Source organism: Elephantulus edwardii, unplaced genomic scaffold, assembly GCF_000299155.1.
Source record: "Elephantulus edwardii isolate Elephantulus edwardi_28Jun2011 unplaced genomic scaffold, EleEdw1.0 scaffold00304, whole genome shotgun sequence".
NCBI lineage: Eukaryota > Metazoa > Chordata > Mammalia > Macroscelidea > Macroscelididae > Elephantulus > Elephantulus edwardii.
Genome location: NW_006400054.1, coordinates 1,407,776 through 1,428,878, shown reverse-complemented (window position 1 = coordinate 1,428,878; position 21,103 = coordinate 1,407,776). Strand labels below are relative to the sequence as shown.

The 21,103-nt window shown below is 44.8% G+C and overlaps 1 protein-coding gene across 1 annotated transcript; it reads right to left on the bottom strand.

Annotated features, from left to right (window-relative positions):
* Positions 1-3,716: 3,716 nt before the first annotated feature.
* Positions 3,717-17,219, bottom strand: ZNF10 (zinc finger protein 10). The gene is made up of 6 exons (XM_006901011.1): positions 16,970-17,219; positions 16,826-16,885; positions 16,297-16,445; positions 6,935-7,061; positions 6,259-6,348; positions 3,717-5,098 (listed from the first exon to the last, which is right to left on the bottom strand). The coding sequence occupies exons 1-6, from the start codon at positions 17,217-17,219 to the stop codon at positions 3,717-3,719; spliced, it is 2,058 nt and encodes a 685-aa protein (XP_006901073.1).
* Positions 17,220-21,103: the final 3,884 nt, after the last annotated feature.

The following is a 21,103-nucleotide window of genomic DNA, read 5'->3' as shown; positions in this document are numbered from 1 at the left end:
AAAATGTGTTTCCGGCGAGCTCTGGTGGCCTAGTGGCAGGAAACTGCACTGCAATCCCAGAGGTGCGTGGTTCAAATCCACCAGATGCTCTGCTGAAGGAGGGACAATCGCCTCCTGTACCAGTCAGATCCAATTTGACAATACACACATAAAAAAGAATAAATTAAAATGTGTTTCTGAGGACGGTTGTCAATTAAAATTGTGCGGCAACGTGTAAAGTGTTGACCATGTATACTGAGTTCTTAATTTCTTTTGGCAAGGTTTTCATTTTCAGGGTGCAGATGCTATTACAGACTTCACTAAAAATTCACTGCTAAGTTTCAAGTTTTGCATGCCACTGTAATGTTACTGTGTGATTTCATGATCTACTTTTAAGACTACTAGTAGATAGGGATAAAAATAATTTTTATATAATCTTATATCCTAATGCTTAAGTGTTTGCTTTATTTTGGATTTTACCTTGGGAAATTCCATCATTCAATGATCAAGAGATGATCTTCCTTGGCATTAAAGTGTAATCTTTAAGAGACTAGTTAAAATAAGTATAAACAATGAGAAACATAATTTCAGTTATCTCAATTTATAGGTTAATTAATGCTAAAATACTGTTGAATTTTTTAAAAATTTATTTTTACATATTTTACTCCAGATTTACAGTTCTTTAACAAATGACAACACAACATTTTTCCTGTCACCAACCTTTCTGTGAACAGAGATATATATTAAAAAAAAATAGGGAACGCTTCACAGATTTGTGTGTTACCCTTACACAGGGCCATGCTGATATTTGTATTGTTCCAATTTTAGTATAAGTGCTGCTGTGAGCCTAATTTCTGAAGTTTCCGTGATATTCCATTACATGGGTATGTCACAAATAACAATTATGCTAATGTGCCTTTTAAGAACATGTGCACAACTAACTATCTCTGTCCACATCACTACAAAGGTGTAAATAGGATGTAAATAACAAACAGCAGTGCCAGGCACTGTTTTAAGTGCTCCACACACATTATTTCACTTAATCCCCACAGTAACCCTATGAGGTAGATACTAGTCAAATCAACCCAACTCATTGCCGTCAAGCTGGAACCAACTCACAGCTGAGCCTCCAGTGAGTTTTCCGAGGCTGAAAATCACATGACAGGAGAGAGTAGCATCTTTCTCCCATGGAGCGGCTGGTGGCTTCGAACAGCTTACCTTTGGGTTGGCAGCATAACTTGTCCACTCGGGAGCTCTAGATACTAGTGGTGTTGCTGAGTCCTGTCCAGCTGGAACTGACTCACAGTGGACCCTCTGGGGGGTTTCTGAGGCAGTGAATGGCAGGGAAGGGGAGACTGCCCATCTTTCACAGAGCAGCTGGTGGATTCAAGATGTGTTTCTTGGCATTGGCAGCTCAACTCTTTCTCACGAAGCCACCAGGGTTCCCTGTATAGCACCTGTGTCCTCATAGTACAGTTGAAGAAACAAGCGAGCAGAAATTGAGAGGACCAAGGAAAAAGCTACTCTTACTCCACAAAGAACCACTGCCTACAATGAACAGTCTATGAACGGTCTACCTCTGCTAGGCCTGTGCCATGTATGTGGACGGCACGTAAGCACTGACAGAGGACCTGAGATCTCACTTCCTTCACTGTGAAAGACCTGGACCAACTCATTGAATCACTGCCTAACAGAAGGTCTGAGCAGACTCTTTAAGTCTCCTGATTCTCACGAACACTTCTTGACCTGGACTCAGAGCTACACCATGATTTCTGTCTACCGGATTCATTATTCTTGTATCATTCAGCAACTGAGTGTCTACTGGATGTATCAGAAAATGACCGGTCCATCCATACCCATTCACAGAATGAAATGGAAAGTTAAAAGCCACCCTCTTCCTGCACCTCTTTAACGTCCCACGGACTTACTGGTGTCACAAGGTTAGGATCCTCTTGATAGAAGGCGTCACCCTTGCACGCATGGAAGAACTCGGCACACAGAGGAAAAATGATTTTTTTGAACTTGGAAATGAACCCGCACATCTACTATGGTCCAGTGATTTCCCCAGGCTGCTATGTCTTGATTTAGGTAAAAATTTAGGCAAATGAGAAAAGGAGGGAGAACTCACTGAGTTCTTCCAAGAACTCACTGAGTTCTTCCAAGAACTCAGACTTCAATGGAGAGATATGAGGCAGGGTAATAATAGTAATAACTTGTGATTACAGCTAATAATTATAAAGCTCTTAATACACTGTCAGGCGCTATTCTAATTTAGTTACATGTTCACTTATTAAATACCACAACCCTATGTGGTAAGTATTGGTTTTGCCCCTATACAGAGAAGGGTATCTGTGAATCAGGCAAAAAAGGACTAAGTGATATATATGTCCAACGTCCCTTAGTCAGGGAGACTTGGGTGGGATTCTGAACCTGGCTATTCTTGCTCAGTCTATGCTCTTAAGATAAAAGACCACCTTATGAAGGACGACTTCAAATAGTGCTGTGTTTATCCCATGGGTACACATGCTCTAAGTGCATGACCTTGAAATAGCCAGAGTTTCCTTTAGTGGCCCTATTTCCTTTCAATATCCAGAAAATGAGACTGTTAACAATCTAGAAGAACCCATAAATGGAAACGCAGTCATCATGCCATTACTGAAAAAGGAAAAAAAAAAACATTTTCTTCACTTTATATTATATAGACATTCTTTTCAATTCTTGCCCACATGCAAATTGTTCCTAAAAATTCAAATTGCTAATAATAGTGGAAATGTTATTAATCTTTTAAACCACTCTGCATTGTCAGCATTTTTCCTAGAAAGGAAACTGGAGTTATTATCAGACACATAAAACATTAAAAATCACTCCATGTCTAAGAGGAGAAAGAAAGTCAGTTAAACGATGTCATTCTAACTCCGTATCTGGAGTACTATCTCGATCTTGTGGTTCTACCTATATATATTTTTTTTTACTTTTCTCAGCAGTAACGCTTCCCACAATTAACACTGTGAAATGTGGACAATGAACAAGGAAGACCAGAGAAGTGATGCCTTTGGGCTGTAACGTTGACAGGGAACCCCGAATGTGCCATGAACTGCCGGAAGAACAACTCTTGTTTTAGCAGAAGTGCAGGCAGATGGTTGGGAGCCAAGATAGTGAGACTGTCTCTCACTCTCTGGGCTTGGCCTCAGGAGGGACCGTTCCCCGAAGGAGGGCACTGTGCTTAGCTGGGGGTAAGAGGAAGACACTCAATGAGGTGACTGCAACAAGGGGCCTGGGCACAGCGGAGCTCGCGTGGACGGCAGAGGACTGGGCAGGCTTCAACCTGTGGTACGGAAGGCTGCTGGGCGTCCTAACAATGGTAACATTCTCATTCATCTTTCTGATGAGGTAATGAAGACTGGGTCACCCTGGACAGCAAGTCACCAACTTGGGGACTCCTTCGAAAATGCCAAGCATCAAGAATGCTTCTAGGTCAATTCCTTTGGTCAGAAATTGGTAGGAAGGTGAAAACCCAAGGTCATTTATGAAAATCCAAGGTCGTTTATGAACTTTTAACTTGCAAGATTGGGTCTGACCCCAGGATGTGTTCTGGTGTATAGCTGGGGGAGTAACACTATCATACATTTGTTGGGATTCCATTTATACAGCTCTCTAACTTCTAATGGTTCTGTTGCAACATAAGGTTACTGCTCTTCACACTCACGTCCACGAGAGCCGCCTCCGATATGGCTCATCTAGTACCGCGCAGGGTTGGAGGTATTAACAAGCACTGTCCCACACCTATGACAGGTTAAGAATCTCTCTCCAGTGTGGTCTATCTGATGCACTATGAGCGGAGAGGTCTGGCTGAAGAGGAGTCCACACCGATTACATTTCAGCGTCATCTCTCCACTATGAACCCTCTGATGCTTAATGAGGTCGTTCTTGCGGATGAAGGCTTTGCCACACTGCCCACACTCGTAGGGCTTCTCTCCAGTATGGATTCTCTGATGCACAATGAGGGCAGAGCTCTGGCTGAAGGATTTCCCACAGTCGCGGCATTCGTAGGGCTTTTCCCCGGTGTGGGTTCTCTGATGAGAGAAGAGGTGTGAGCTGCGACTGAAGCACTTCCCGCAGTCTTTGCACTCGAAGGGTTTCAGGCCAGTGTGAGTCCGGTGGTGCACGACCAGGTGAGACCGCTGGCTGTAAGACTTGCCACACTCGGTACACTCGTAGGGCCGGACCCTGACGTGCGTGCGCTGGTGCAGAATGAGGTGCGTGCTCTGCCTGAAGGACTTGCCGCACTCGGGGCACTCGTAGGGTTTCTCACCCGTGTGGGTCCGCTGGTGCCGGATCAGCCTGGAGCTGTGAACGAAGGCTTTGCCGCACTGGGCACAAGTGTACAGTTTGTCCCCCGTGTGAGTTCTCTGATGCGTGAGGAGGTGAGAGAACCAGCTGAAGCATTTTCCGCACTCCTTACACTCGTAGGGTTCCTCCCCCGTGTGGGTCTTCTGGTGTCCCAGGAGATGGGAGCTCCGGCTGAACGACTTCCCGCACTCTTTGCACGCAAAGGGCTTCTCCCCGGTGTGGATCAGCTTGTGCCTGGTGAGGTTCGAGCGCCAGCTGAAGAACTTGCCACATTCTGGACACTCATAGGGCTTCTCCCTGCGGATGCCCTTCAGCACGTCCCGGGAAGGGTCCTCGGAGCCAGGGCATTTGTAGGGCTTCCCTGCCGTCTGGGTCCTGGCAAACGGAAGGTGCATGTTTTCACAGAACGTCTGACCGCGTTCGTTACCACCTGCACAGCTCTCCTGATGATCGTGAAAAACCAAGTTGTGTTTTAAACCGTTAATATGGGAGTCGTGTTTCTGAAAATATTCCCTCAGCGCCAGCTGCGTGGGGAGAAGCCCGTTCCCCTCGCCTCCCTCGGTGGGAAGAACCTTCCTTTGTGTGAACGCCACCTGCCTCAAATGCTTCTCCTGGTTTCCCTGGTACTTGTCCAACCCGTCTTCACATTCCCAGACTTCTTCTAACGACAAGTACCAAAGGTCGCTCCGTGCCATTTTAATGTTGCAGGGCTGTCCATCTTCAAAAGCGCTTTTACTGGATTCTGATGTCTTCCTTTCGGCTGGAGACTCTGAATCGGAAAGAAAATAGTAATAAGGGCTGAATAACTACCGAATGTATTAAATCGTGAAATATACGGTGCAGAGACAAAGTGTGCAAGAGCTGCCCTCAAACATGGTTTTGTCACCTGGATACAGATTATTATGAAAAGGAAAGCAAGGAACAGAAAATGCTTTGGGGTGAGCAAAAGTCACAAGGGAGAGAGAGGAAGAACAGCCAGGAGACTGCGCAGTAAGTGAGATGAACCTCTAACAGGGGGTGGAGGTAACAGTTAAAGGAAATCTCGCTCAATGGAGATTCAGCTATGAGTCGGTTCTGATTCCACAGCAAAGAGCTTGAGGGGTTGGTTTTGGGGTGGTGTTTTGTTTTTTTAAAATATATATAAAAGCTTCACTGGTTTTACTTCTCTTAACAACCAGCTCCTCAAATGAGTTTAAGAGGGTTTTTGGGTATTTTTTTATATATATGAAAGCTTCACTGGTTTTGCTTCTTTCGAGAACCAGCTCAAGACGCTCTTTTAAGATCTATCTACAGGAGAACCATCTGATGAGGGCAACTTGAAAGTGTTAACAGAAACCCGAAGGGGGCGCTGGTGGCCTAGTGGCAAGAAGCTGCACTGCAATCCCAGGGGTATGAGGTTCGAATCCACCAGATGCTCTGCTGGAGAAGGAGGGACAATCTCCTCCTGTACCAGTCAGATCCGATTTGACAGTACACACACAAAAATTAATAAAAATTTAAAAAACCAAGTAAATAAATTTAAAAAAAACAAAAGCAAACAGAAACCTGAGAGCTGTGAGTTTTTCTTAACAGGAGAAGACAACTTGGCAAAGGAGGGTGATAACAGTTGCTGCAAGTCAAACAATGTAATCGATGTCAATGCACATAGAAAAATCTCACTGAACTGTGTGTATTTTTTCGCACGTATGGTCCCAAAGCAGAAATGATTTTTTTTTTAAAAAAAAAAAGAAGACTGTTGTCTCTGAACACTAATAGAAGACTACAGACTGGAAATGAGTAAAGTGGAGATAAAAAGAAAATCAAGCTTTTCAGAAATCTATGCCTGCAAGGAGAGCTGGCTAACCCCAACCACTATGTCCAGAAGTTCTAACCCCTGCCTAGTCTCCTGGCAGGGGCTCCTACCCACACCAATTCGTGCCTGGTTCTCACCTGAAAAGGCCTCTTGGTAAATCTCCACCAGCCATGGCTCTTCACCTTTTTCCAAGCGGAGGATCACGTCTGGTTTGGGAAAGTGATGCCCTTGACACAGGAAAAAAGCCAAGAATTTATGTGAGTTGAGGGAGTCTGGGCTGCAGGCAAAGTGACACCCCAGAGTCAACCTCAACTCCTTGGTTTTCACAGACTAAGGAGCGTTCAGAAGCAACAATAGAAATACATACTTTAAACATTTTACAAAGGGTTTATTAAACTTTGAGACATAGAGTTGGGTTAAGGAAAATGATGGGTAGGAAGCATTTCTCTCCATTCATTTACCTTCCAGCCCACAGAAAAGAAACGAAAAAAATAATCTGGAAAGGAAAACTTTTTTCCCCACCATAAAAGCAGAAAAAAAGCCCTCAAACGCTGGGACCAAAATAGAGCTGACTCCCAGTGGATTTTCAGGGGCTGGAAGGGGCACGGGAGAAGACAAGCATCTTCCTCCCTGAAAGCAGAGCTCCTGTCAAAGCAGGAGTTTAAAAACCCACTTACTTCTGTTCCAATGAAAAGAGGTCTTTAAGTCCCAAACCTAAGCTCTGACAGATGCTTCAAAGCCTGACCTGCATCGACAAAGAATCAAAGTCTACGCAGCAAATATTCTTCCCACAAAACCAGAAGGGACTCTTACCCAGAGAAAGCAGGTTCTTATAGTTCTCGAGCATCACATGCTTGTACATGATCTGCTGGGCAGTGCTCAGGAGCCTCCACTCCTCTCTGGTGAAGTCCACAAGTACATCCTTGAAGGTCACCAGTGTCTAAAACGTGCAACAAATCCTGAGTCAGATGTCCACCTCTGCTCTTTCTAAATGGAACATTTACAGCAAGAAGCACCAGGCCAATGGCACAGAAATAATGACAGAGAACACAGGAGAATTTAAGAATCCACAGCTTCCAAATTCACTGTTAGAGAATCTATTCCATCAGGTTCCCAGGACTGCATAGTGGAGTGTACTCGGGGCGGGAGGATTGTATAACAATGAAAGAATTTTTCTTTTGCTTTTCAAAGAGAAGAGTGCTCTGGGGGGTAAGGGTGGGCAGAGAAAAAATGCAACAATGAATGAATGGAAATCCAAAATTTCTGTAAACATTCAATAAAATTAATAATAATAATAATAATAAATAAATTTAAAAAAGCAATTTCCAGGCTGCGGTTTAGATGTAAAAATTGCCCGAGGTACCTTTATTCAAATCAAGTTTGTTATAAACAGCTGTCACAGAGAATATGAACACTTTAATCAGCGATTGGGGTAATGGGAGTAGGTGTGTCAGAGATATAGTGAGGTTGGCACGGGATAGAGCAAGGTTTAGGGCTCTTGTACACAGGGTCACTATGAGTTGCAAGGGACTCGATGACACATAACAACAATCGAAGTATGTGAAACGAAGGCAGGGAAAGAGGGAAGAGAGTCTTGTGGTCCGTAACAGTTTAAAGATAAAATGCTTAAGAGACGTTCCCAGCCATATTTTAAACCTAAAATACATACATTCAAATAATAACCCAAACTTTTTCACAGGCATCACCAGGGATAGAAACAGAGCCGTTGAAAGACTTCATCTTAGTACTTGTAATACAATTGCAATACAGATGCAAGGCCTCTGTTCCGCAAAGCAGTCTTCTTCATGTTTGCTTTTAAAGATCATTTCCCCCACTTTCTACAACTATTGCAAACCATGTCCCTCTTCCAACATTCCACTATGTCACCTTACACTGTTAATGAGAAAAATAACATCGCTATTACAACAAGAGAGCATCGCTCTCCCAAAGGCTTCATGCCTGCAGATTGGCTACAAACTCATCTCAGGACAGCCGAGGATCCTTACACATATCCTGTGTACCTTCAAATACTTCATCATCTGTAAGAACAGTCCTCTGATAACTGATCCCTTGAGTTCCTTCAACAGACACTCCCCATGGACATCTACACAATGGGCAGGAGACACCAGAGCCCTCAAGGGGCACAAGATTGCTAGCTTTTCCATTTTAAGGCACCACTGAGGGAAATCCAAGTGTAATCAATCAGGGATAACAGTTTTCCTGGATTGCCAGTCCACTAACGGAGAGAAGGCAAGGAACTCTTGAACCTGAGTAAGACTGGTGAGCAATGAAAAGAATACTTCTAGGAAATGAAATCTAGGAAGCAGAGGAAGAGGCTGGAAGGGGAGCCAGGATCTCAGCTATGACAGATAAAGAAGTGCCCCAGGCAGAGAAAGAGGCCGTGCTGTCCTACTGACTCACATTTGTATTCTTTCAATCTTTTCCTCTGTCTGGAAATAGGATAAAATCTGCTGGGTGCAGAAGGTCAAAGAAAACAGCCTTCAATTATATCTCAACATCAAGAACACAAACATCCTCATCACTAAGAGGTTAACATCATGATGTCGTTGTTGTTGACTGCTGTCGAGTCAAGCATGACTCATAGCGACCCTATGAACAAAAGGCCTGAAGCCTTACTATAACTACCATCATTTATCAAAGTTCATAGATGTTTCCAGAGGCATGTTGTTTAGGAAGTGGATGCCACTCCTGCTTCCAAACATTGAACATCATGATGTTGTTGTTGTTGTTGTTGTTACGTGCCGTGGAGTTGTTTGTGACTCATAGCGACCCTATGTACAACAGCCCTAAACCCTGCTCTATCCTGTGCCAATCGCATGGCCTCTGACACACCCATCTCGATTACCTCAGTCACTGAATCAATCCACCTCATAGAGGGTCTTCCCCTCCTGCGCTGTCCCTCTACCCTACCAAGCATGATGTCCCTCTCCAAGGACCTGTCTGTCTCTCCTTACAACATGTCCAAAGTATGTCAGACGAAGCCCCAGAATCCTTGCCTCCAAGAAGTAGCCTGGTTTAACCCTCTCTAGGATGGATCTGTTTGTTTTCTTGGTAGTCCATGGAACATTCAACACTTTTCTCCAGCACCACAGCTTAAAGGCGTCAATTCTCCTTCTATCCTCCCTAGTCATTGTCCAACTCTCTGATGTATAACAAGTGATTGCAAAGACCATGGCCTGTATCAGGCAGACCTTAGTCTCCAGAGAGACACCATTGCTGTTGAGTACTTTAGAGAGGTCCCTAACCGCAGACTTTCTCATCGCAATATGTTTTTTTATTTCCTGGCTGCTGGTGCCAAGAGTGTTGAACGTGGAGCCGAGCAAACTGAAGCTGTGAACAATCTCAATCTCTTCGCCATCCATCCTGATGCTGCCAATTGGTCCAGTGGCGAGAATCTTTGTCTTCTTGACGTCCATACTGAAGCCTCAGTCCATACTGAAGGCTGCAGTCCTTGACCCTCTGTAGTAAGTGCATGAGGTCCTCTTCAGTTTCAGCAGACAGGGTTGTGTCATCTGCATAACGCAGATTGTTGATAGATCTTCCACCAATCCTAACGCCACGCTTCTCCTCATAGAGCCCAGCCTCTCGGATAATCTGCTCTGTATACATGTTGAAAAGGTATGGAGATAGGACACATCCCTGGCGTACACCCTTCTCAATTTTGAACCATGCAGTGTTGCCCTGCTCTGTTCTGACAACTGCCTCCTGGTCCAAGTATAGGTTTCACATTAGCACGATTAAATGTTCTGGGATTCCCATTCTTCTCAGAGTCAGCCACAGTTTATTATGATCCACAAAGTCAAATGCCTTTGCATAACCAATGAAACACAGATAGACATTCTTCTGGTATTCTCTGCTTTCAGCTAAGATCCATCTAACATCAGCTACAATATCCCTAGTACCACGACCCCTTCTAAACCCAGCCTGGACTTCTGGCAGTTAGATGGAGGAAAAAAATTGAAACTGTCAACGATTTCACCTTACTTGGATCTACAATCAACACCTTGAGTATCTGCAGTCAAGAAATAAAAAATGTATCAGGAAAATCTGCTGCCGAGGATGTCTCCATTAGAAGCAATGAAGTCAGTTTAGAGAGTAAGGTGCACCTGATTCAGGCCATCGTCTTTTCAGTTACTTGCTAGGCATCTGAGAGCTGCAAATTGAGTAAGAAGGACAGAAGAAGAATTGACGCCTTCAACGTATGTACAGTGTTGGAGAATAATACGGAATATCCTGTGGACCGCCAAAAGACCAAACAGGTATGTCTCAGAGAAAGCGCAGCCAGAGTGCTCCTTCCTTACAGGTAAGGGAGGTCAAGCACTGTCTCACGTACTGTTCAGAGAGGCCAGTTCTTGGATAAAGACGTCATGTGTGGCAAGATGCAGGGTCAGTGCGAGAGAGGAAGACCTTCAACGAGACGGACTGACACTGACTGCAGGAACAGCAGAGATGAGGAGGATGGGACAGGATAGGGCAAGGCTCTCACCAGTTGTTAAGAGGGTTGTTATCAGTCCTATCAGTCAGGGACCTCTCCAGAGTACAGAGAAGCAATGATGTCAGTCTAGAGACTAAGGTGCGCCTGATCCGGGCCACGGTCTTCATAATTACTTGCTATGCATCAGAGAGCTGGACAATGACTAAATATGACAGAAGAATCGATGCATTCAAGTTGTGGTGCTGGAGAAGAGTCCTGAACATACCATGGACCACCAAGAAAACAAATAGGTCTGTCTTAGAGAGCGTGAAATCAAGTTTCTCCTTGGAGGCTAGGATTTTGAAGCTCCGTCTGATATACTTTGGGCACATGGCCAGGAGGGACTGGTCCCTGGAAACATCATGTTAGGAAGGGTGGAAGGACAGTGCAGGAGAGGGAGACCCTGAATGAGAGATACTATCAGAGTAACCGCGGCAATGGGGTAAGTGTGTCGGAGTCAGTGAGACTGGCACAGGACAGGGCAGGCTTCAGAGCTAATGTACACAGGGTTGCTATGAGTCGCAGGCGACTCGACAGCACATAAAACGATTATCATCAGTCATATGACTCAACAACATCTAACAACAACAGTGATGAAGTGGTTAAAGTCCTTAGCTGCAAACAGAAAGGCCGGGGGTTTGAATCTCCTGTTCACTCTGCAGAGGAACGACATAGGAATCTGAGCTACAACTTCTTGAGCAAGGAAATTTCAAGACTTAGGCAAAAAAGAGATCAGAAAACAGTGAAGACACATCCGACTCACCCTGGACTGGGCAGGTGGCAACTGGCCTTCCATACCCTGCTCTTTTTCTGATGATTCTTTCTTGAATAAGGAAGAGTCCAGAAAACGAAACCTAGAGAAAAGTAATAAATGTGAGGAAAGTGTGCTATTCCTGGGAGGCTTCCTGAAATGCCAACTAGGACTGTTCACAAACCAGTTAAGCACGACACAAACACTACAAAATGAGTACCATCAGGAATCTTCCAGAAACAAACATACACTTCCTGAAATTCTCCAGGATTAGGAAGAATGCCGTTAACTAAATCCCCCTTTTCCCTGCTGTAATTAATCTCTAAGGTTTCAGGCTCATTTTATTTGGATTGATTGAATGGTCAGTTGTGGATGAAATTAAATAGTTCTCCCAACATAGATTGCTTTCTTTTTTTTTTAAATTTTTTTTTTTTTTATTTTGTGTGCGTGTACCGTCAAATCAGATCTGCCTGGTACAGGAGGATATTGCGCCTCCTTCTCCGGCAGAGCATCTGGTGGATTCGAACCGTGTTCCTCTGGGATTGCAGTGCAGCTTCTTGCCACTAGGCCACCAGAGCTCCCCTCATAGATTGCTTTCAAAGGTAGAAAAGAACCTGACCCGATCTAACAGTCTCATTTTTTTTTTATTTTATTATTTGTGTGTGTGTGTGTACCGTCAAATCAGATCTGACTGGTACAGGAGGAGATTGCCCCTCCTTCCCCGGCAGAGCATCTGGTGGATTCGAACTGTGCACCTCTGGGATTGCAGTTGCAGCTTCTTGCCACTAGGCCACCAGAGCTCCCCTTAACAGTCTCATTTTACAGATAAGAACATAAATTCCGTAAAATACAACAGCCTTGAAATCATACTTAACTGTGTCCATAATCCCGGACTAAGAGCAAGGAGACGTGGATTAAAGACTCAGTTTAGCCAAGAATTCCTAATGCCTCATACTAAAGTTTAAAGGAAAACTTAATGTTGTCCTTCAAGCGTCACTTGCCCTTGTCACTGCCCCTTCTGGACACAGGAATCATCTCTATACAAGTACAGGAAAAGGGACCTTCCTCTCAGTTTAGGAGAAAAGCTGTGCCCCTGGGGAACAAGGGGTATATATATATATATATGTGTGTGTGTGTATTTTTTTTTTTAGTCACGTCGCCCTGTAACTGGGCAGATTTCCCTCTTTGGTTTGGCCACGGGGAAGCTTCAGGTTGAACTGATCAAGATAAAAAGTGATGCAGGGCACACACCCCAGGGAAACTTCCCTTACACGGGATCAGGGGTATGATCCAAACTCTAGCGGCTTAGTAAGGAACTGGGCTGTCAACACAAAGGCATGTGGTTCGAATCCACCAGCCGCTCTGTGAGAGAGGGAGATTTAGTGCAATTTAGTGCCTCTGAAAACTGGCTGGAAGGTCAGCTACGGGTCAGTTCCAACTCAATGGAACAAAACAACAACAATCGCACTTTAATTCCCTTAAACCAGAGACGATACGGGATAATTACATCAAAGGAAAGTGATCCCATACCAGCTGAACAACTGAGAATCATTGTCCAGCCTAGTGGATATAATTTGGGGGCAGGGCAGAGGGGCATAATTCAAACCGTGACATCCAACTATGTTCTGTTACTTAGTAAACTGTATCTTGAGACTCATATTTGGTTCTATGTTCCTTTTTCAAAATACTTTCTAGTGACAGTGGCCCCAAGGTTGGGGGGGGGGGTAAGGTCTAAAATCATTAGAGTTGTTGTTTTTAGTTGTTACACGCTGTCAAGTCTAGTAAGACTCATAGAGACCATATAAACAACAGACCTGAACCCCGTCCTGTCCTGCGCCATCTTTACACTTCCTGACCCCCCAAAGCCCATCACGGTGGTCACCACGTCAATCCACCTGGCTGAGGATCTTTCTCTCCTTCGCCGACCCTCCACCCTTCCAGGCTCCATGTCCCTCTCCAGGGAAGAAGCCCCTCCTAGCAGCAAGCGCACAGTAGGTGAGACAAAGCCTCCTCATGTTTGCCTCCAAAGAGCACTCCGGCTGCACCCTCTCGAAGATATATTTGTTTATTAGTTTGGCACAGTATCTTTAATATCATTAGGGTGGTGGTTGTTCTTTCGTGCTGTCAAATCACCTGCGACTCATAGTGACTGTGTACAAGAGCTCTGAACCCTGCTCTATCCTGGGCCAACCTTATTGTCTCTGACACACCCACCCCCATGACCCCAGTCACTGAATCAATCCATCTCATCGAGGGTCTCCCTCTCTTGTGCTGTCCCTCTACCCTCCCAAGCATGACATCCTTCTCTTAAGGACTGGTCCCTCCTTGCGACATGCCCAAAGTATGTCAGACGAAGCTTCAGAATCCTTGCCTCCAAGGAGCAGCCTGGCTTCACCTTCTTTTTGTTCTCCTATCAGTGCATGGTATATTCAATACTCTTCTCCAGCACCATAACTCAAAGGCATCAACTCTCCTTCTATCATCCCTAGTCATTAGTTGGGGTATATTAAAACCCTGGAAAAACATAGATTTAATTCCTTTCCTCACCTCGAGCTACTAAAAACACCTTCATGGAAAACACTCTCCAATTTCCATCTTCCTTTTAAGCACTTTAAATTTTCCTTAACACAGGCCCTGAGCTATCAGCTTCCCCAATCTCTAAGATTCTTGGTGTCAGCTAAATTTTCTGAAGAATTTCCTCTCTAACTCAGAATGAGGTCAAAACATCCCTGGCCACTAGGATCAGATTACGGGTTCAATCTGCATAAGTGCTGCACATCCGACCAGTCTCTATCTCTCAGGACCTAGGGGACAGCTAGAGGTTTCTGTCCTTCATCCACACTCTCTTCAATCTACTCAGAGGACTTTTAAGTTCAGACTCTATCACCTGTGCAGCTCCTTTCTGAATCAGCCGCCCCGAGTGAAGTCAGAATCGCACTGCCCCTGTGGGTTTGCTAATTCAGTTATTAAGTGCTTAAAAAAAATTCCTGAAACAGAGAGCTCTGGTGGCGTAGTGGCAAGGAGTTGCAACTACAATCCCAGAAGCGCACGGTTCAAATCCACCAGATGCTCTGCCGGGGAAGGAGGGACAGTCTCCTCCTGTACCAGTCAGATCTGATTTGACGGTACACTCACACAAAAATAATAAAAATGAAAAAAAAAAATTAAAAAAAATCCCAAAACTTGTACTAATACTTACAATGGTGACCCATTTACTAAAAACAAGCAGAGACAAAACTAGTGGAGAGTTCTTGGCACAGGACCTCCACCATGCCAAAGGCCTTGCCATCTTACGTACCAGTCACAGATACTGCCACCAGTTTAACAGGGCCAGAAGACAACTCTAAGGTCCAGGGTCCCACAGTCACTGGAACCTCAATACACACGCACAATTCCAGTCTTACTTCCCAGTTATGATGGATCTAATCAACGAACATGCTGCACTGTATCACACTACCCTCCCCTTCCTGAAGTTACTTCATCAGGGGTTGTGTCTGGGTCACCTCTAACTGTCTGGATATTCTATAAAGCAAAAAGGCACTTTAATTGTTCAACCAAATCTCGTCTATTGTCCCACATAGTTGCCGTTAAGTTTTTTAAACATTCTATTCACTAAAGGGAGCTCTGATGGCTTGGTGGTAAGTGCACTGCCAACGCACATAAAGGGATACAGTTCAAATCCACGTGCTGCTCAGTGGGAGAAAGATGAGCAGTCTCCTTCCAGGGGATTTACTGCCTCTGAAAACATGCTGGAGAGTCAGCTATGGGTTGGTTTCCAACCGGATGGTAAACAACAACATTCAGTAAACAGTAAACATGCATAAATCTAGTATGTTGCTCTTGTTTGTGAGACTCCATCGAGTTCACTGTTTACTCACAGAGGCCCTAAGGACAAGTGATGTGAGCCTAGCTCATATCCTGTTGCACTGTCACCATCTCTCCTTATCGCCGGTAAGATTGAACCCATTACTACAATCAGTATGTCAATTCATCTTCTAAATACTCCTCTCCTTCTCTGACCCTCTACCTTTGCTGTAATAATGTCTTTTTCCAAGCACAGATAACATGCTCAAAGTTAAGTGAGATCAAGTTTCACCATTCTTGTCACTAGAGAGCTGCCCGGTTGCACTTCTTCCTCCAAGACAAGACAGACTTGTTCTATTCAGTATTCTTCTTCAACATCACAAGATCCCTATAGCGTCTACAAACCAGAACTGGATGTTACATGTCATGGGGTTGGAACCAACTCACAGCCGACCCTTGAGCAGGTCTTCAGAGGCTGTAAATTGGGAGGAGACGGCCCATCTTTCACCCGGACAGCAGCTGGTGGATTCACTGTCTGCCTCTGGGTTGGCAGTTCAACTCCCTACCACTCAACTCCCTGGAATTGGAGGGCAGTGTTTATGATTTTAAACCGGTATGAAATCCATTTTAAAGAAATTCCCTATTTTAACAAAGATCATTTCAGCAAATGCTGACAGGTCATATATTTAAAAAAAAAAAAGGTTAAATACCCTTCATACAGAAAAAACCCATCTGATATTTCTGGGGGTGGGAAGAAACGTTAAGGAGGAACCTCAGTTTGTATTATACAGAACACTTGGTTTAAACAACCATCAGCCGACTTCATTATTTTTAATAAAACAGCAATACGAAGAGGGGAAATAGTGCTAATGCAAGGAGTTAAATTTTCCTGGAAAATGCAAAGAGTTAAGAAAGTATGGATGGCATTAACAGACAATTAGAAAGATGCGCTTAATAAACTACAAGATGATCATAAGGGCTAATCAGTGCCTGTTGGCGAAGCACACAAAACTTAGCACTTTTAATACCTGCAGCAAGCAATCAGGAGGTTCGATGGAGGAAAGCAACCTCGTGACAATCAAAGCAGGAAGGGCAAAATCAGAAAAGAGCCAGCGCTCCGCCAACAAGCGATGTTCGGGGCGTCTCCCGTGAGCGCAGCCGGAGGAGCGGGACCCGCAGGCCCCGCCGGCGGAAGGCAGCAGCACCCTCCCCGCCGCGGCCTCCCCGCCGCCACCGCAGCCGCCGCCGCAGCTCCTCCCAGCTCGGCTCACCGCCTGCAACCCAACCCGCCAATCCCGTCACGTACGCACCCCGCCCCGGCGCTACGGCCTCGTAGCGCCATGCACGCCTTCATACGTCACATGCGCGCTCCGCCCCTTCGCCCTGCCACGTACACGCCCCCGTCACGCACGCGCCTCCACGTCATGCAAACGTCTGGAGGCGCGTACTCATGTCCCTCCGCGTCTTTCAAATTCTCGCAGCAAACCTGCCGTTGAGTTCCGCGACCGTGGCACGTGCCTAAAAAAAAAAAATCCCTCCGCGGTGGGCGGGGCAGGCGCAGGAGCTACTGGGAATTGTAGTCACAAGCACCGGCGAGACTGGTTCTCGTGTCAGGTGCTCAGCCTGCCTCCTACCTTAAGACAGTTCGCCTCACCTTTCCCCTTATGGCTGAGCAGTGGCTGCTCAGCGGCCGGGTTGTACCTACGCCTGGACCCTAGTAATCCCGGACAGGGGAGCGATGCCGCCCAGGTGGGCAACGTTGTGTCAGTACTTGGGTCAGGGACAGGTCAGTGAATACGGCCACTGGAGGGGTGACAGGTCCTGACTCCGCGGCTAGTGCTGTTCCGTGCCGGCTGTTTGGGCGCCGGTGGGGTCGCGCGCGCGGGGTTCCGCGGAGCGATTTGGGGCGGTGGCCGGGTCAGCAGGGCGGGAACTCGAGTGTCCAGTCCTCCGATCTGTGCTGTCGTGCGCGGCCCGAGCGGTGTAAACGGCGACCCTGTCACAGCCTTGGCACTCTGGCCGCTGGCCAGATGGCACTGGGACCCCATCGGAGGGCGGGGAGGACGGCCTGGTGGTCCGCTTCCCGACCGGTGTCCCCCCCCCCGCCCCCGAAGCGGCCCCGGGGAGGTCGGTGCACGGGTGGCCCGGGGGGCGTGGCTAAAGTGCTGAATTTGGGAGGCCCTTAGCTTCAAGGGACGGGATTGTGGAGGGGTCCCCGGCGGGCAGCAGGGGGCTCACGCGGTGGAAGCACTCCAGGCGCAGCCTGTGTTCAGAAAACAGCAACTTTCCCTGAATCCATCATGGTCGTTTTGGCGGATTTTCCACTATTTCTGCATTCCTGGCTGAACCACCTTCAAATGTGGTAATTCCCATCACACACGGCTGAATTCAGTGTGTTGGGCTCCGGTGGCGCTCCTGTGAGTGAGGCATCTAGCTGTTAACCGGGAGGGTGGAGGTTAGAGCCCAACAGTGGCATCAACGTCCTTAAAGATTTTACAGCCTTGGAAATATGCAGGGTGCAGGGCGGCCCACTTGATAGCTGGTACGCTGGACAGCTGTTCAAATCCACTCGTCCACTTTGATGAAAATGTATAGCCTCAGAAACTCCACTTGCAGGGTCAACGATGAGCTGGACTTGACCTGATGGCAGGGGCTTGGTTTCTGGTTAATATTTACTGAAGACTCTTCTCATCTCTATTCAGAATTAGCACTGCAGGTTTACTGCACTGCCGTTTCTTCAAACTCTCCTTGCCCACTTTTACTTACAAGATGTTACACGTCTCCTGTGTAGCTTTTGCCTCTAGTTTTCTATTATGTAAAGCAGTTTGCTTAAGATCCATTCCTGTTTTCTAGAATGACTGGTATGATTAGCATGAAAATACTCGGGGCTTGAAACCTTTGTCTGACTTCAGACATGGCACCTGAGGCTGAGCTATTATTGGGCAGTGCAAAGGAAAACGAACAGTGGCGAGCAGAACAGGGGGAATAAGTATACCTAAATCAACTATGTTTAACATGGAATTTCTTTTTCTCTTCCAAAAGTTAACTTTCTCTTTTTTTATTGTATTACTTTTTACATATACCGTCAAATCAGATCTGACTGGTACAGGAGGATATTGCCTCCTCCTTCTCCAGCAGGAGCATCTGGTGGATTTGAACCGCGTACCTCTGGGATTGCAGTGCAGCATCTTGACACTAGGCCACCAGAGCTCCCTAAAAGTTAACTTTAAAAGTTGCAAATTATACATAAAACTTAATTCAGGAGCCAAGTATTGATGATGGGCTTTAGCTTCTCTTACTCCTTTTTTAAAATGATGCGTGCATCTTCCATCCAAACGTCAAAAGTAAATGGGACTACACTGTTTATCAACAGAAATCTTGATAAAGATTTTAAGATGGTCAGATCACACTTTACTTACAATTTTTTAATTATTATCTTCACTTTGATTTTCACTTTTCCCACATCTCTTCTTTTACATAAACTCGCCTCTTTGGTTACATGAAGAATACCTACAGACATTTAAAAAAAACCTCTAACACTGATGAAATGCAGCCCACCCTATTTCTACCAGAAAAGCAAGATGAACATCTTGATCTGTCTGCCCATCTTTGGAGGCTGTCACTTTTTTTTAAATTTTATTAATTTTAATGAAAATTTACAGAGATTTTGGATTTCCATTAATTCATTGCTGCACTCTGTCACTTTCATTTTTAACAGGATGATAGCCACTGACCTATCCCCCATATGGGCTCCGCCTGCACAGGATTTTTTGGATGTTTCCATTAGGAAATATTAAGGAGGAAAATATAATTAATTATAAGGTTTCCAAAAACCTGGTTACAGAAGCTAGTGACTTTCAATGATCTGACTATAGAGTTCACACAGGAGAAGGTGGGTAATACTAGATGCTGCTTAGAGCAATCTGTACGGAGATGTGATGTTGGAAAGTTACAGAAATCTTACCTCAACAGATTATCAACTATTCAGGCCAACTGTGATCTCCTAGTTAGATCAAGAACTGTGAAAATGAGACTTTCCAAAGGTATATATCCAGAGTGGGTGGGAAGATCAACTTAAAACCAAAGAATCAACTCCTATGCTTTTTTTTAAATGAAAAACCATTGAACATAATGAAAAGGGTAAAACTCAAGATAGACAGTCATTGTTCATTTACTTTAGGGGAAGACTAGGAATGCTGTAAGATAAAAAAATACAAGATCCCAGAGGGACATTTGAGATAAAGAGAACTTTACCCCAAGGAAAGGTTAGGTAAGAGAATCTGTGACAAGAATTAATTTGAAGGGGAGCTCTGGTGGCCTAGTGGCAAGGAGCTGCAACTACAATCCCAGAGGCACACGGTTCAAATCCACCAGATGCTCTGCCGGGGAAGGAGGGACAATCTCCTCCTGTACCAGTCAGATCTGATTTGACAGTACACTCACACAAAAATAATAAAATCTAAAAAAAAAGGAATTAATTTGAGGACAATTTTAAACCTGGCTCAAAACTTGAATGTTCACAGACCATTTCCACTAGTAAACACTGCTATAAATGCAAATCAGGTGTGAAATGTTTAAACATAATTCAGATAAAAAAATTATAAAAAAATAATGCATGTGAAAATGTCTGTCAAAGTCATAAATATAATAGAGCATTGTGGTATTTTGAAATAACTAAAGCAACAGACAATACACATGTTCCAAATCTAATACATATGTCAAGTCTAATATATTAACTCTACATAACAATTATCAAATCATGAAAAACTCCTATAAATGTAGTAAAACCAACAAAACTGTCATCACCAATCCCTTAAACAACAGGAGCAAATTCATAGTGGAGAGAAACACAAATGTAACCAACGTGGACAAGCTTTCAAAAGGACTTCTACTCTCATCCTGCACAAGCATAGTCACATGAGTGAGACACATTATGAACATAAGGAATGTGCAAAAGTTTTCCATGATTCCTCAACCTTAAGGAGACATCTGAGAATCCATACAGGAAAGGAAACTCTATGAATGTAACCTAAGTGGAAAAGCTTTTAGTCAAAAGACAGGTCTTAATTCTCCTATGAGAACTCACGCTGGAGAGAAACCTTACATGTGTAATGACGGTGGAAATCATTTGGGACAAAGCTCTTACCTTAAAGTGCACGAGAGGATACACACTGAGGAGAAACTAGAAACACAAATGAGTGTGGAAAAGCTTTCAATACAAGCTCTCACCGTAAAGTGCACCATACACACTGGCAGAATCTTTATGAACGCAGTGACTGCGGGAAGGCCTTCAGTGTCTCTTCTCTGAGGAGACCTGGGAGAACTCATACTGGAGAAAAACCCCTATGGACATATTTAATGTGGAAAAGCCTTCAGTGAGAGCTCTTCACTTTATTATACACAGAAGTCATATTGGGAGAGAAATTGTGTCAGTGGCTTTAGTAGTCATTTTCAGTGTCTTAAGTAGACTCCACTATTTCTTTGTACTAGAAGTGTTTAAAGCTATATGTAGTCCTTTAAGTACCTCTTTAGCTCTATAGCAAGTCTTTAACCTGCATTTTTAGCTAGAATTGAATTCTAAACACTGTCTAACCTCTACTAAACGATAGGACTCCACGGGAGAAAGATGGGCAGTCTCCCATGTCGCTGAAAAGACACTGGAGGATCAGCTGAGTCAATTCCAACTCGACAGTGCACAACACAGTATCAACTAAAAACTTAACTGCTGTCAAGTCAGAACCGACTCATAGCTGACCCTCCAGCAAGCTTCTGGAGGCTGTATATAGAACAGGAGGAAACTGCCTAACTTTCTCCTGCAGAGCAGCTGGTGAATTCTAACAACTCTCTAATAATACCTACTGTGGCAGTTTTAATCCATAGTGGCATCCACTTCCTAAACAACATGCGTCTGGAAACTATGAACTTTGAGAAA

What these genes read in the sequence shown, in the direction of transcription:
- ZNF10 (XM_006901011.1), bottom strand. Translation starts at nt 17,219, where the DNA reads ATGGGGTCCCAGTGCCATCTGGCCAGCGGCCAGAGTGCCAAGGCTGTG. An exon ending in GCTCAGCCATAAGGGGAAAG is followed by an intron (nt 16,446 to 16,825) that starts GTGAGGCGAACT and finishes GTTGGGTTGCAG; the next exon opens with GCGGTGAGCCGAGCTGGGAG. An exon ending in TAAGAACCTGCTTTCTCTGG is followed by an intron (nt 6,349 to 6,934) that starts GTAAGAGTCCCT and finishes TCCTGTGTCAAG; the next exon opens with GGCATCACTTTCCCAAACCA.